Source organism: Melopsittacus undulatus, chromosome 6 (assembly GCF_012275295.1).
Source record: "Melopsittacus undulatus isolate bMelUnd1 chromosome 6, bMelUnd1.mat.Z, whole genome shotgun sequence".
Classification (NCBI taxonomy): Eukaryota; Metazoa; Chordata; class Aves; order Psittaciformes; family Psittaculidae; genus Melopsittacus; species Melopsittacus undulatus.
In genome coordinates this window covers 30704139-30719420 of record NC_047532.1, presented here as the reverse complement: position 1 = coordinate 30719420, position 15282 = coordinate 30704139, and the positions used below count along the sequence as shown (strand labels likewise).

At 35.9% G+C, this 15282-nt stretch overlaps 1 protein-coding gene across 1 annotated transcript in view; it reads right to left on the bottom strand.

Moving 5' to 3' along the window:
* The window catches only part of COL4A3 (collagen type IV alpha 3 chain), a 49242-nt gene extending 34231 nt beyond the window's left edge, over positions 1–15011 (bottom strand). The window contains exons 1-16 of the mRNA XM_034063567.1: positions 14982–15011; positions 14253–14309; positions 11562–11651; positions 10630–10674; positions 10099–10143; positions 9743–9805; positions 8930–8983; positions 8073–8099; positions 7764–7841; positions 6662–6724; positions 6146–6181; positions 5987–6028; positions 4497–4574; positions 3043–3105; positions 2798–2854; positions 919–963 (exon numbers count right to left, since the gene is read on the bottom strand). Coding sequence (XP_033919458.1) covers positions 919–963; positions 2798–2854; positions 3043–3105; positions 4497–4574; positions 5987–6028; positions 6146–6181; positions 6662–6724; positions 7764–7841; positions 8073–8099; positions 8930–8983; positions 9743–9805; positions 10099–10143; positions 10630–10674; positions 11562–11651; positions 14253–14309; positions 14982–15011 — 873 coding nt within the window. The remainder of the gene's footprint in view (positions 1–918; positions 964–2797; positions 2855–3042; positions 3106–4496; positions 4575–5986; positions 6029–6145; positions 6182–6661; positions 6725–7763; positions 7842–8072; positions 8100–8929; positions 8984–9742; positions 9806–10098; positions 10144–10629; positions 10675–11561; positions 11652–14252; positions 14310–14981) is intronic.
* Positions 15012–15282: the final 271 nt, after the last annotated feature.

The window sequence follows — 15282 nt, the reverse complement described above, 5'->3', positions numbered from 1 at the left end:
GCAAGGTCTTATGCAATTGAATGCAGTAATAGTAGAGTTGAAACAGGAACAGAGCATGACTTTCATTTTTTTGTTAGCTGATACAGTAGACCTTTCCACATTCTTTATCAGACTGGAATGTGTTTAGACTGCCTGCGAAGGTCATTTTGGCATGAAGAAGATGATGCCTTAGTAAGATATATGTAAAATGGGCTATTCTGATAATGAAAATTTTGATAAGAAATTTGTAAGGTCACTGTGACTCTGATGATGTTGTTAAAGTGGAAGTGAATATAAAAGGTTGGACATTTAACTAATGGAATACAGTATTCCAAATACATTTGAACAACTTTTGCTTTTAAATTAGTACACAAATGAGATAATTTTAGTTATAAATTGCACATTTTAAGAATTATATGATGACAAGATGGTACTTTTAATTTCTATCAGTCATCTAATTTCAGGCCAAGGCAGCTGTGACACTGACAGTAACTTTCCTTTCTAAAAGAATGTCTTTGTTTCTAGTGAGTAAAAACTGTTTATTTTGCTTCTGGATTTATGCTGAAGTGAAAGTATAAGTCCTTTGCAAAAATTTCTATTTGACTAACCAGAATGAAACTCAGTAAAATTAATTTGGCTGTGAGACACTTTGAGACACTTTGACTGTGTCTCATACTCGTCAGGTAGCAGCAAGCAACAGGTCTTTTTATTTTACACATAAGAGAAAATATCTATGAACTGAGCCTCTCTGTCCTGCTTACATCTCTGACAACACAGTATGTCCCAATGCCAGCTGTGTAAAAGGAAACATTTCACAGTGTATGCAAATCAACATTATCAAACACATTCTGCAATGGGAAAAAGCCATGACAGGAAGATATGACCATGATAAACAGATGACTATTACTTAGAAAACGTTTAAAATCTTTCCTTCTTTACCGGTAAGCCAGGTGGACCTGGGGCACCATCTTTTCCTGGTTTACCCTACAAAGGAAAAACATAAGAAAAAGTAAAAATAAATTAAGAAGATCCTAAGAGGGGTTATCATATTCAAAGAGTATAACAACTAAATGCTGTGCAGGTAACTGTATTTTAGGTCTTTACAGATTTTGAAAAGGTATTAAGATTCTTTTTAAAATATTCATTATTTCTAATCATAATTGATGTTCTTAAAACTGATATTATCATAAGACATCCCCCTGGATATTTCTTTTCCTGTGGAGGGTTAGTTCAGGCAGACACTTCACTAGCACAAAGTGCCAGGCAAGTGCAAAAAGCTTGGTGCAAAATCAGGTCCTTGCAGAAGCAAGACAAATGATAATACAGCAGCTAGCAGCCTTTCTAATGGTAAGCAAAGAAATACACTAAAAGGAAATGGTTCTCTTGCAGGAAATGGAGTTAAGAGGTGACTTGAAGAGAAATTATTTATTGAAAAAGAATAGGGAGTGCACTTCAAAGGGACTGGAAGGAGGGCAATAGATGGAAAAGTGAAAACAGAAGGAGGCAGCATGCCAGAGGTATCTCCAGTTTCCTATGGTGCTCAGCACATCAGGCAGCCTTCCACCGGGGTCCTGGTATCTAGTGTGGCAACAATACTTGTCAAGCAACTCACAACAATAACAAAAAAGAAAAAAAAAGAAGACAAAGGGAAGGGAGGGAAGAGGGGAAAATGGGGAGAGAAATAGAATGAAAGGAAGGGAGAGGTCAACTAAGAGTTCTAAAAAACACTACATGACAGGACTGGGCTTATACAAAAAGAAGACATAAGAAACACAGAAGATAGAGGAAGAATACCACACACACTGGTTACCAATAACTTTTATTACTTTACACCAGTAACTCAAAATTAAAATTTTTACAATGTATAGGACTAATAAAAATAACAATCAAGTTAGCATAAGCATTGTTATACTACCACGCAACTGAAAAAAGAGGTAGCACTGGTCCGTCCTGCTACCTTTCCTTGTAAAACAAATCTGTTTCAACCACAAGAAGTACGGAAAAAGTTCAAAATATGCATGTTTGGACCAAATGAAATATTTAATTTGAAAATTAATTTTCTTACTACGGCTATCAAAATGCATCTGGTATTAAAGTGTTTCATTCTGAAAATGTTACAAGAAAAATGTAACTTATTTGGATATTTTAGGGTTCTTCCCTAATTAAATATTATTGAACTGTTATAAATTCATTTAGTTTTAGTTACGAAGAACTTTCATCTTTCATTGATTAGTTTTTATCTGAAACTTTGAAAGCCATTTGAATGTGAAATTATAATTTTCTATTTAATTCCCTTCAAAACGTAGATATACTCCAATAAATTATCTCTTAATGTATATGCTTTTAAAAATAAAACATATGATTTTTTTTCTCATATTATCTGCTTAAGAGAATTCCCTTATAACAACTTTCTTCACATCCCCACATACTTGCTGGTTGAGCATGCTAATTTAGCTCTACTGCCTTAAGTAAACCCAGTGGTTTTAATTCTATTCTACGAATACTCTGGCACTATAAAGCCAGTCCATGTCCAAAGACCATTTTTGTTTTTAATTAAGTTTCAACAGTAGAAACTTTACAGCAAAACAAATAGAAGTAAATCCACCATCACCTGACCTTTATCTCAGGTACTCATGGTACATGAACCTTAAGAACCGTGATCTGACTTTCAGGTCTCTGGTCAGGTTTACTGGATTAAAGAGCTTTTGAGTCTAAGAAAAATCACTCAGTGGTACTGAAACAAAAGCTGAAGAGCAACACCAGAGCAAAATTGCTCTCCAGAAAAGTCTAACATATGTATTCAATTGTTTACACATACCTGTACTCCGGGTTCTCCTCGGTCACCCTTTTCACTTCGAGAATCACCAACTGGCCCCTATAATAAAACCGTGCTCAAGACACATATATGTTGACACTCACCTTTTCTAAATTAAATGTATCTTTTATAATTCTATTACCTTTAAAAAAATAGTCTAAAAATTAAGTACAGCTAGAATGCTATTAATTTATATTATATTCTAGAATAGAACATCTGAACATCTGGATTTACTTCTGGTCACTTACTGTAAACCCCATTGGTCCTGGAGGTCCTCTTGATCCTTTATCTCCTTTCTCTCCTTTCAAGTCCTATTACACAGAGAGTAAAATTTTAATATGGTCTCTTGGATCTTTTAACACTCAAGTTTTAAAAATAGAAAATCCTTATGTTACATCAAACTTCTTTAAGCAGAGGTGGTTCTACTTAAATTACTAAGAAACAGAATCTTCATATCAGCACTTCTGCCGAAATCTGCAATGTTTGAAAAAGAAACTGGCTCTACAGATATGTTTGAACATAGCAAGTTCAAAATAACCTACTTGTGATTGCACGCAGAGGGACTGGAGTAAGTATCCCCACAGATGGAAACAAATTCCAAGTGAAAAATATACAGCTCAGTTGCTTCACTGAAGCTAGTTACCTCCAACATGTAAATGCAGTTGTTACCCACACAATCCTTGCCACTGTGGGCTCAGGATTAAATTGCCCTGCTGTGTAGTACTATTATGTATTGGGCCACATCCTAAGGTCACCATAAAGTCAAAGTTCATAGACTACCTAGTTATTACCTGGCTAGACTCATGGCCCAAACTATATATGTAAGCGGTTGTTGAACCTTAACACTGAGTGTCTCTGAAAAACCACCATTCCCCCATGATAAACTTTCACAGTTGTGAGGGAGAAGTACTGCAAGTGGTTTTGATTTTATTTAAATAAACAGAGAAGAGCTGCTCTGTCTGAAAGTTGTACCTTGCTTCTGCAATCATTCTCTGCCCTCCTCAATACAGTCTTGATGCAAAATTAACTTTTTATTTTAGCACATAATGGAGAGAGAGTTTTGATAACTCCATGGATTAGATGCAAATTAAATAAGGAACACAGTCAGTAAGAGATTGTAGACTTGTTCCATTAATATGTGAAGACTTAAAACTGTATGAACTACTGCTGTTTAGGTTCTATATATGGCCAAAATGCAAGAATTTGAATTCACAAAGCAATAATTAAAATGCAGGCTGAATCAGACTATTTCCTTTCTCCAGTTCTCACTGGTTTTTCCAACACTTTCCATGATTATTCATGTTGCAGTAAAATCAATGAGGAAAACTATGAAGTGTACATAAACTTATACGCTTTTGTGAAACTCTGGTAGCTCAATGTCTTGATATTTTCAGTGGCAAGGCCCAGAGGTCAATGCAGCTGTGGCTCTGATAGCCATTCCGAAAATGTGTGTTGATTTGGTGAGGCTAAATGTGGTTTACTTTTTGTGTACTCAGAGATCCACAGCAAGTGTGTTACTAATAAGCCAAGTTGGCTGTACAGACATACTCTAATAGGAACATGGTATCTAACTGAACAAGTCTGAGAAATGTCAGGATGGGTAAAAGGAAATGCTGCTGGAACAATGAAGATGAAAAAGTCCTCTCAACATACAGCCTAGTAAGATGGTTTATCTGAATGTAATGTTTAACAATTTTACTACCGTCATGTTGTCTGGTCCACTTAATGTCACAATAACGGTTCCTGGGGGTCCAGGGGGTCCAGTTAAACCAATATCACCCTTGAAAGAAAAGTAGAGCAACTATAAGCAGTGTGTTTTTATTGTTTCAAATTACTATCACTATAGTTTTGAATTTATGAGAGTTTTTCTGTCATTACACTTCACTGTTAACACAGGTAACATTTCTATTTCCTTGCTATTTATCTTCCAATAAAAAAAAACATATGGGAGATTTAAGACTACTACGAAAACAGTGTCCTAGCTGGGAAATATAAAAATGCATATGTTGATTTCTTTTAAAGTATCTAGAATTATCTTGAATTTTTAATACACTTTGTTTAAAAGTTATACAATCATTTTAACCCCATATAAAATAAAATTATCTGCTTAATTAAAGCTTTTCTCTCAAACTGCCTTAGATGACATGCTCAAAACTGAAGTCTGTGAACTACAGGGAGATGACTGTAACAGTGCTGACTGATACAATTACCTTCCATATGTGCTTAACTGAAAACATTAATATTGAAGTACACTTTTTCATTAAGGATCTTTTAGAATAGAGAAAGCCCTAAATCTTGTATTTCCTGTGGAGCTCAACAAAATCACATCCATAATTCCCAGTGATTTTAAGCCAGTGGCATGTCTTTGCATGCAACTGCAGAATAACATCAAAGAATGAATGCATCACTCTTTCATAAGAAAGCCACATGCTCCATGTTCACCTGAGCTAATCCTAACGAATAATCAATTCTATTTACAGAATTTTCCCAGGAAACTTCTAGCACATGCCCAGTAGTAATTACAAAGTTATAAACAATCCCACTGTCTGAGAGTGCTGTTTCTGTTCAGAGCTGAATATGTGCAGATCAGCTAGTGTGTGAGATGCCTCAAGGTCTTAAGAGGACCTTTAGATAGATTACACTGGTTCTCCAGCTGCAACTGAGGTCCAGAGAGAAACAATATATGTATTCGCAGTCATTTCTAGCTTAACGTCAATTATATGGGATACAAGTAAGAATATGGATGACAAGTCATCCAATTTCTATTCAAATCTGGGAGGTTTTCTAGCAACGTAAAGGCTGACACTGAAAAGATGTTGGACATAAGAAGCTGTGAGTCTACAGATGCTATGTATTTACCAATGTTTACATGCTTAGAAAAGCATTTAGGAACCCTGTGCAAATAATATCTAAATGAATTTAGTGCTATTTTTTAGTAAATATTAGCTACTGGCTCCTCTTGGGTTTCTACCCTTCTATCAGGAAGTTTATATCATTGGCTCTTACATGAAAACAGTTTGTCCTTAGGTATGAAATGCCATGTTTCCATCTTCCAATAAAAGACTTCACATATACACTGAAAATTTTTATCTCACAGTACTTACTCTCCCCAAACACTTCACCATAGTATATCAGAAAAAGCAGGAAACAGAAACAAAACTAAAAAAAAAAAAAAGCATTTTATACAATTACCTTTCTTCCTTTGGCTCCTATTACTTTCAGTCCCATAAGACCCTGTAAAAAATTCCCCAAATGTTATGGTTTTTTAGATCTTAAAAATACCTATAAAATGAGTCAATTGGTGTTACACATAACAGGAAGTTTTCATTTTTATTACCAATCTCAGACTACCTTAGGTCCAGGAGGTCCTGCTTTCCCTGGCATACCCTAGAAAAAAGGAAAAAAAAGAATTACAATCTTCAGCACCAATGCAGGTGTTTTGAAGTATCCAATTTTTGTATGAGTTACATCACTAGTTTTATTCTTTCATCTCTATAGCCACAATTGGTTGTGACAGAATGTCTGTACAGCCTATTTGCAAATACATACATCTCTCTTACAGTTACACACATTAGTACTTAAAGTGACCTTATGGGTAACTATTTATAAACTAAAATTTATGTCTACATGGATAAGGATTCTTCTGGAAAATGTGGAAATTATCATGCATAAAATGAATCAAAAGAAACTGGGGAAAAAAAAAAACCATAACAAACCCCAGATGTGTGCAGAGGGATACGGATTTTGCATTCATATATCTAGATCTCAAACAAGTCTGTGAGAGTCAGGTACTTTTATCTGTGCAATTCCATAGATTACTGGGAAGATCAAAGGTTAAAGTAACAGGTAAGACAAATTCATACGCACTGGAGCTCCTGAAGGGCCCCGTGGTCCAATTTCTCCAGGATATCCTTGAGCACCCTGGACACCCTGCATGTTAAAAGAAGAGATGAAATCTCCTGGCAAGACGATGAGCAAACCACAGTGATAAATTCAATGAACTGAGTAGCAAACAGAGGAACAACATTGTCTCTGGATTCCCTTTCCATGTCTCAGGATAACACAGAAATATAATTTCTCTTCACTGCTTCATTGGTTTGCATATGTTTTGAAACATGAGAGAACATCTGCTCTAAACTGAACTACTCAAGTGAGCATGTATGACCTATTTAATTGTGGATATTCTCATGATCCATGTAGTCCTATTGCTAGCCCTAATAAGCTTTTAATTTTTCAAATATTCTATGCAATAAAATCTGTACCTCAAAGCTTCATTTTCAAAGAAATTAATTTTTTTATTTTCCTTCATTTTCCTATATTTTCCTACTGTCCTCTAATTATTATACAACAGTCAAAAGAAATGTCTGCTCTACCTTCTCCCATTGATGTCAGTTTTTTAATATGGATCATACAGTCCTTTCTAGTACTCTGTAATTTGAGCTGCTCTAAATCTTACTTCATGGGGAATTTTACAGTTGAACTAGGTGGTTGTTGTAGATCCCTTTCATATTCTATATGTAGGAGTAAACCCCTAAATTTACAACCATTTTGTCTCCATTTCTGAAGTATTGTTCTTTGTTTGAAACCTGACTTTCCTATCTCTCTTCACTTACACATAATGGACACTATTGGTTCTGGTGGCAAAATTAATTACTATTATCTTGGTGTACTTTGGTTAGTAAAGTCAGCAGAAAGACTTAGAATACATGGTATTATTTGGATTATATAAAGTTAAAATTTATCTTTAAGACACAGAATTATTTTCTGGTTTATAAATTAGTGAAATAATTGTAAAAAAATTACTGTATCTGTATAAAATATGTAATACACTTAAATTACACGTAATATCCAAAACCTAATATACACACATTATGTATCATCTGTTTTAAATATTTATATATATACACACACACATATATTTTCACATGTAGATATATATCGTTCACAGTCTGAATTAAACCTCAATTACCTGAAGTCCAGGCATTCCTGGCAATCCAGGATCACCTTTTTCATCATACACTTCGTTATATCCATCTGCAGGGCACCCCTGAACAATTAGATAATAAGGAAGATTCAAAGTTATGCTGCAGAACTTTGTAATGGAATAGATCTTCTAATGCAATGGATAAAGCACCCAAACTTTTTGCTTGCTTATTCTTGATGGTAAACCTTCTGTTTCCCATGAATGGAGATGTTAAGAACTCTTCCATCACTGAACATAAGCACAAATTGCTGATCGCCAATAAATATTTCACATTATATGGTGTAAATAACTGACCTTCTCTCCTTTGATGCCAGCAATACCCTAAAGAGAAGAACAATTATATTAGTAAAACAGAGACGTAAAAGAGACAGTAGTGGAAGGACACATGAATATTCTCTAAGTTCACTAATCCTAAATTGATTTGTTTTCATGGATGCTGTATATAGCCAGGTACATGTTTAATGTACCAGACTTCAATTTAAGAAGAAAGGGCATATTGTTAAAAAATAGTCTTGTCTCACAGTAACAACTCTACAAGTGAAGGCAGAGCAGTTTTGAAGCCTGACCTTAATAAAAAAAAAATAAATAAAAATCAGGAGAGCTGGTAAAGTGAAAATCATGTTTAGATGTTATTAGATTTGAAGTCACTGGAACTTGACAGACAGCATTCCTTTTATATTTGTTTAGAAGTTTTAAAAACTTCTTTTAAACACACATTTCTACAGAGAAAAAACAAATCTAGGGTTAAAGCAAAATACCCAGAAAGAGAGGTTCTAGGTTTAATTCCTGGTTCTTAATTGACTTAATTGGGCCATATCATCAAAGATATTTAGGCATGAACTGAAACTGCAATCTATTACATGTATATTGGACACCCTTAGAGATCTGAGTGGTAAATTTTCATGAGCATCCCTTGAGACACTGAAGAGTGAATCTGTATGCACTTTTAACCAAGAAGTTGAGGCCTGACATGCAGTCAATAAAGCATTACTTTTAATTTCAGCTTCTCTACCACAGTCTTCATATCAGGAAAATGGGCATACCTATACATTTCAACTGTTGTAAATACCAGCTAATGTGAGGCTTTACACTCTCTCAGTGAATATCTTTATGTGGTGGAAATGCACACAAATAATTTCACAAACACCTACTGGAACACCTGGAGCACCTCTTCTACCTGGAAGACCTGGAAAACCTTGATCGCCCTGAAAGTAGTAACAGTGACTGTTAATGCATATTAGTGTTTATTATTTGGTCCAATTTTAGCAAATGTGATTACAAAAGAAATTTCTTATGTTACCATACTAAAATTGTGAGTTGCATTACCACCATATTTGCTAGAAGTGGCACAGCTTCACTGTATGGGTCCTGATACCTATCCTAGACAGTAGGGTTTATTAGCTATGTCAGATCAGTTTACTGTTTCACTAGAAATGTATTATTTTCTGTTATAGGCATTCTTCTGACTCCCTCTTTCAGAATGCTGGAAGCATTTGTCATAAAACAAAAAAAAAAAACCTAGTAAATCTGTAACTTAACATTAAGCCTTTTCTTTTAATTGCTTTCAGGATTTATGAATTGTCAACTGCAAGGTAGATATTGATGAAATAAAATTAATGAATTATTTATCTCTTCTCTAATGCACTTCAACAGAAGGACAGGTGGGACAAAGCTGATTAGGTCTTCTGGATTTAATGAAAATGTTTTTATCTGTCAAAATATCAAACATTATTCTTAGCTTTTTAGAAAAGACCATTAACATGCATTATTCAATTATCTGTCTTACACAAAAAGGCTATATTTTTCTTCCTCTGGCCTCGTGAGTCAAATTTTTCCCAGTGATAAACTCACAAACCATAACAAATCACAGCTATTTTTATATCAGGGTTAAAATTCAGACTGCTTTTTGGCCATTCCCAAGCATAGTCAAACACAATCTCCATGACATTTAGCTTGGTTTGTACCTTTGTCCCATTGCATCCTGGAACACCTGAACGCCCAGGAGGTCCAACACTACCCGGTTCACCCTAAAAAGAAGTGCAAAATTCACACAAGTTCTGGTTTTGCACATTCACATTACCTTACAACAACACTGAAGGAGTTTATTATGGAGCAGTGTTTCACAAGACCTGAGAGATTACAATGTGTTCTTAAATCATTACAAGGAATAAGAATTGATGATGCTAAGATTTTTATCTCTAGGCTAATTGATAGAGAAAGCACTGACGTTAAGACTAGAGTGTGCATGCTGGGCTGAGGAAAACTGTACTGAAGCCTGTAGTAAGGGAGAAATACTTAAATCAGTTTAATTTTTACTTACTGGAAGGCCTGGGGGACCTGAAAATCCAGGTATTCCTGGGAGTCCCTAATAACATAAAACCAGAAGAATAATATTACAAATATTAAGCAAAAGCTCATGATGCAATTTTTCTTTTGATTGCATTCATAAGAAGAATGAATGCAAGTATGATTCTATCAAAAGATTGTTATTTCCTTACCCCTCTGATGATGACCCAAGTAGAATGGTTGCTTATGCACTGTTAACATAGATTGGTTTTGCCCACATTAAAAAAAACCCAAACAAATCTTTGGGGAATTCTAGTCTGACTGTTTCATAGCACACCCACTACTAAGTACACACAGTTTGAACCTTGTCCATAAGATGCAGCAAAAAAAAAAAAACCAAAAGTTCTATAAAGCAGATAATGCATGTGTATACTGAATGTCATAAATGTTAAAAATATTTTAAAATTATATGTAATGTTTTGGTTTTATTTTTTGCAAATTATTGAACTAAGTTGGCATTTAGCATGATATTTAATACAAATTAGTTTGTTTAAAATATACTTACTCGTATACCTTTGGGTCCAATTAATCCTGTGAGCCCTGGAGAACCCTAGATCACAAATGAAAAATAATCTGTTTTAATACAATTGAGAAAAAGCACGTACATGTCAGCTGGTCGTGCAACATTTTTAATACCAACACGTGCACACAGAACTATATAAATAAGCGATTTGCCTATTACAGACACTAAAGCAAACAAGCATTTAATACAACTTGCATAAATCATGGCATCTTGCCCTCCTATTCAGTGTGTACAGGGGATATATCATAGAATCATAGAATGGTTTGAGCTGGAAAGGACCTTAAAGATCACACAGTTCCAACTCTCCTGCCGTGTACCTGGACACCTTCCACTCAGTCATGTTGCTCAAAGCCTCATCCAACCTGGCCTTGAATACTGCCAGGGATGGGCAACCTGTTCCAGTGCCTCACCACCCTCGTAATAAAGAAATATATACAATATATCTCAAAATAGGCAAAAAAAAACCCAACAGGGTATGCTGAGAAAGCAGTTGCTATGTATCTGTCCAAACTGTGAGACCTGGAAGTCCTCCCCTGTGAGGAAATACATGGAAGGCTCCTACATATGAGTGATATCCATGTAATGATCAGGTGTATGCATGAAACAGTCACTCTCACCAGAACTGTTTTGGATGGAAAGAAAAGCCAAGAGCAGGCTGAAAGGGGGCTAAGCAGGATGGGAGAGCAAGGCAGCAAAGTATTCCACAGCATGGTCTAGACAGAACCTGCTAGAATTATTTCAAGCTTTACTGGTAATAAGAAATTTTTCCCGTAATGAAAATGGGGAATGTACAGAACTGCACGGACTCTGAAACAGGTTTTGGTTTAGTTTTGTTTCTTAAAATTGAATTCTCTAGCCAGTCATAGCTCACTATGTAGCACAGTAGTTTATCTGTCTCTCTGTCATACACTTACCTTTGGTCCCTGTGGCCCTGGAGGCCCTTCTGGACCAGGAAAGCCTCTATGACCAGGTGGACCTGGAATGCCAGGATAGCCTTTTTCACCCTGTAAATATTAAGAGAATGAAGTTCTTAAATTATCAATGAATTCTCCTTTCCAACCCTTATTTCTAAGGCATTCATTACTTTCAATAACTCTTAACTTTGACATACCTGTCTGCTACTGTGGCAGATACATTAGCCTTGCTCATACTCACCTCTTTTTGTGGTCCTGCCTATGTGGCATAAGTATGCTTGGAGATATCAGATGACAACCGTACTCAAGATTTTGCAGAGTAGAGAAGTTAATTGTCAACATGAAAAGTTTCAGAAAGCATCTGATACATACTCATTGTTAGTATTTCTATATTGTGTTTAGTCACTACAAGCAACACAAATCCAAATCCATCACAGCAGCCTAATTTGTAGCTGGCAAACATTATGGCTGCTGCTGTACAGGAAGGTCAGTTCAAAATCATCATATAAAGAAAACACAGATGAAAGCTATGCAATATAATACGGGAGGCTAAGTTACAGTGGAAGGGGCATTTCGAGTTTTTTAGTTAAATATAATGAAGATGCAAGTCTTATTTTGGTTAAAATAAAGTGCTTCAAGCCTGGAAATTCACAGAAAAGGTGTTTCAGCTCTTTAGATAGCAGCAATTTAACATGCTCAATTTTATGTCAATAAAAAGCTGCCTATCCACGACCTTTTACATCACAACACGATAAGGAAGAGAGAGCATGGGGTTATTGATTCTCAGAGTCAATTTTCTTACTGCTTTATCAGAGGAAAGTTATACAAAAAAAAAGCATCTGAAAATTTGCTGTGCAGAAGTTCTGGTATCTTATTATTCAGTGTACAAGGTAGGATCCTAAAGAAGTCCCAGGGAAGTTGAATACCTTGGCTTGTCCTATCACCAATTCTTGCCCTTCACAATCCCACAAACTGAACAGACCTTATATAGCTTCCGAATTATTAAAACAAAACAAAACAAAATTATAATCACAGAATATTTTAACAGAAACCAAAATAAGAATTGCATCGCAAAGTGTCTGTGAGATCTGCATCCTAAACTGGCAGAGTTTTTTGTAACAAATCGTTTATTTCATTGACCAGCGTCCCAAGAAAGGTAAATAAGGATGATGCAATACCAAGACGTGCCACTGGAGGGGGTGTGGTACTAACTCACAGAAAACAGAAAAAAGTCCTTCATCTTGCTATCCCCTCACTGAAGCAAGACACGGGCTGCTCTCCAGATTCAGAGCAGCACTGCTCTCTCCTGACAGTTTCACTCCCCTTCATACAGTACAGGCAATTTTACCCAGTTTCTTCTTGACAGATCAACAAGATTAAAGGATTCTTGGGTTGGAAAGTTTCTTAACATCGAACAGTTATCAAAGCACACTGATTAATGAAGTTGTCCTGACTTTCCAATGCTGCCTGAAAAAAAATCAGTGTAGATCATGATTAACTTTTACCTACTAATTTCTCAGCTTTAACTGGAACTGATTAAGACAAATTGTGGGTGTTCATTCTTACCAATATCTCGTGGGCGCTTATTTTTTCTAGATTTTACCTGGTCTCCATTTCACTAGTTAAGACAAAGTCATGTTAGACCAACTAAGAACATGAAAAATAAGCATGGAGATTTTACCAAAGACATAAGTATACTATCCTTTCCCACCTAAGAAAATATGTTTTAATTATGAACATATTTACTTCGAGATAACTTCCCTCCAACACTGAAATTAAAAGCAAGACTGGCAGTGTTTTCTGTTGTGCACTATGACATTTTTCTTGGCAATAAATGTACAGAAGAAAAGGTGTGAGTAATTCTTTAACAGGCAGATGTGTTGAACAGTGGGACTAATCACAATCCTAAGTCTATATAAATGTCTAGAATCTACAGATAAGGTTTAGTATGGCAATCGTGTCCACAGGTAGCCTGAATTCCAACCATGGCTGCTTCAATAACACCCCTTTCATTTGTGAATCAGTTGTTTTTCCAACTACAAGCAGGAGTTTGAAAGAATTTTTGGCATTAGTTTAATTCAGGTTAGTCTAAGAGCCACTCCAAGCCTCTGCCAAACTACTATTGGCAACAGGCAGAGCTGCGGCTCTATTACTTTTGATGGATTTGATGCTGTTCCCTCGCTGCTGGCAAGGTGTTCTATCAGTCCGATGCCTGCACATGTAACTTTCCTTCAGGAGCTGGAAAAGGGTGTGCAGGGGGTGGGGAGAGATGGACAAGGCCCAAAGATGGAAAGAGGGAAGCACTGAACATGACACTCTTGATGGTATTATAAAATTTCTAACCGCAGAGCTGCTGCTAGAGTAATAGTGTCTGTGAGCATTTGTTAGGAGTTTGTGAAAGGGACCTAGTGCTTCAGACAGCTGTTCTTGTGTCGGTGCTCAAATGTCATGTAATGCTGTAAACAAAGTAATGCATTTTAAAAAATTAATCTAAAAGTCTTGTTAGATAAACAGTGTCCCCAGAGTTATTTTAACAGAATTTTGTAAGGTAATGTATTCCTTTTATGATTTTCTCTATATTCTCTTGACAGAGTATCATCACACATTATCTTACTATGTCAAAACAACTACATGTTAACAATTCCCAGAATTAAGCTAATGTTAAAAGAGGGAAAATATATTTGTTCTTACCTTATTACCTTTCATGCTATCACAAAAGCAGGGACTTTTACCTTTGCATACACAGCCCTGAAAAACAAAAAAGGCAAGATTTATAATAAAATTGTTTTTCTCTTTGTGTTGTTTGGTGTGGGGCAAATGAGATCTCAGTGGTTTTAGTGAGGTAGTTATTTCACAGATAATAAAACTTGAGAAAAAAATGTTCTCAGCAGTGGAAAAGAGCTCATTATTCCTCTGTGTTGTCTTCTGAGACAGGTAAGAGCACTAATTTAATTTTGTAGTTGCAGCGAAGGCCAAGAAGCCATGCTTAACACCACCAAGGTTATAGTATCAGTATGAAGAATTCAAGAGTTTGGGCTCACAGCACTAAACATTGATGATTCTTTAAAAAAAACATTATAGTAACAAACAAATATACTGATATTGGTTTCTATTACAATTTTATTCTTTGTCTTTTAAATTATTAACCAATAATTTTCTGACTTTTAGCAGCCATGTTCATCTCCTGACCCTGGCTCATGGTACCTAACACTATCACAAAGGGGCCTCAATATTGTTAGTTCTTAATTCTGGAGGTTTCCTGAACCAAGCTGTGTGACAGTTGGTGCCCTCATACATAATGTCTCCATTTGGGTAGCAAGTCCTGGGAGGTAACTGCTACCAGCACATCTGTGTCTTCAGGTGAGGTTGAAGTTCAAAGCCTTCGTTGGGGGGTTGAGTGTTGAACTGTAGCATCCAAACCTCTGAGCCTCTACTGATGGAATACGGCATGGCTATCTAGGAGCAACTACAACTTGGAAAAATCAAAAATTAAGCAAGTATGAAGAGATATTCAGTTTTTTATTGTTCACACCTGACTGAAAAAAACAAACAATCCAGATAAGGATAGTCAGTATGTAACTGGATTGACATGATGACTAAATTAGCTGTCTCATGCAGTGGGTAGTGGTGGTAGCAGGTTGCTCAGCAGAGCTGCAAAGCGTTTATGAGATCCTGGGTGAACATGGGAACACTTAACCCTTCTGTGCCCTGTCCCAGCTGT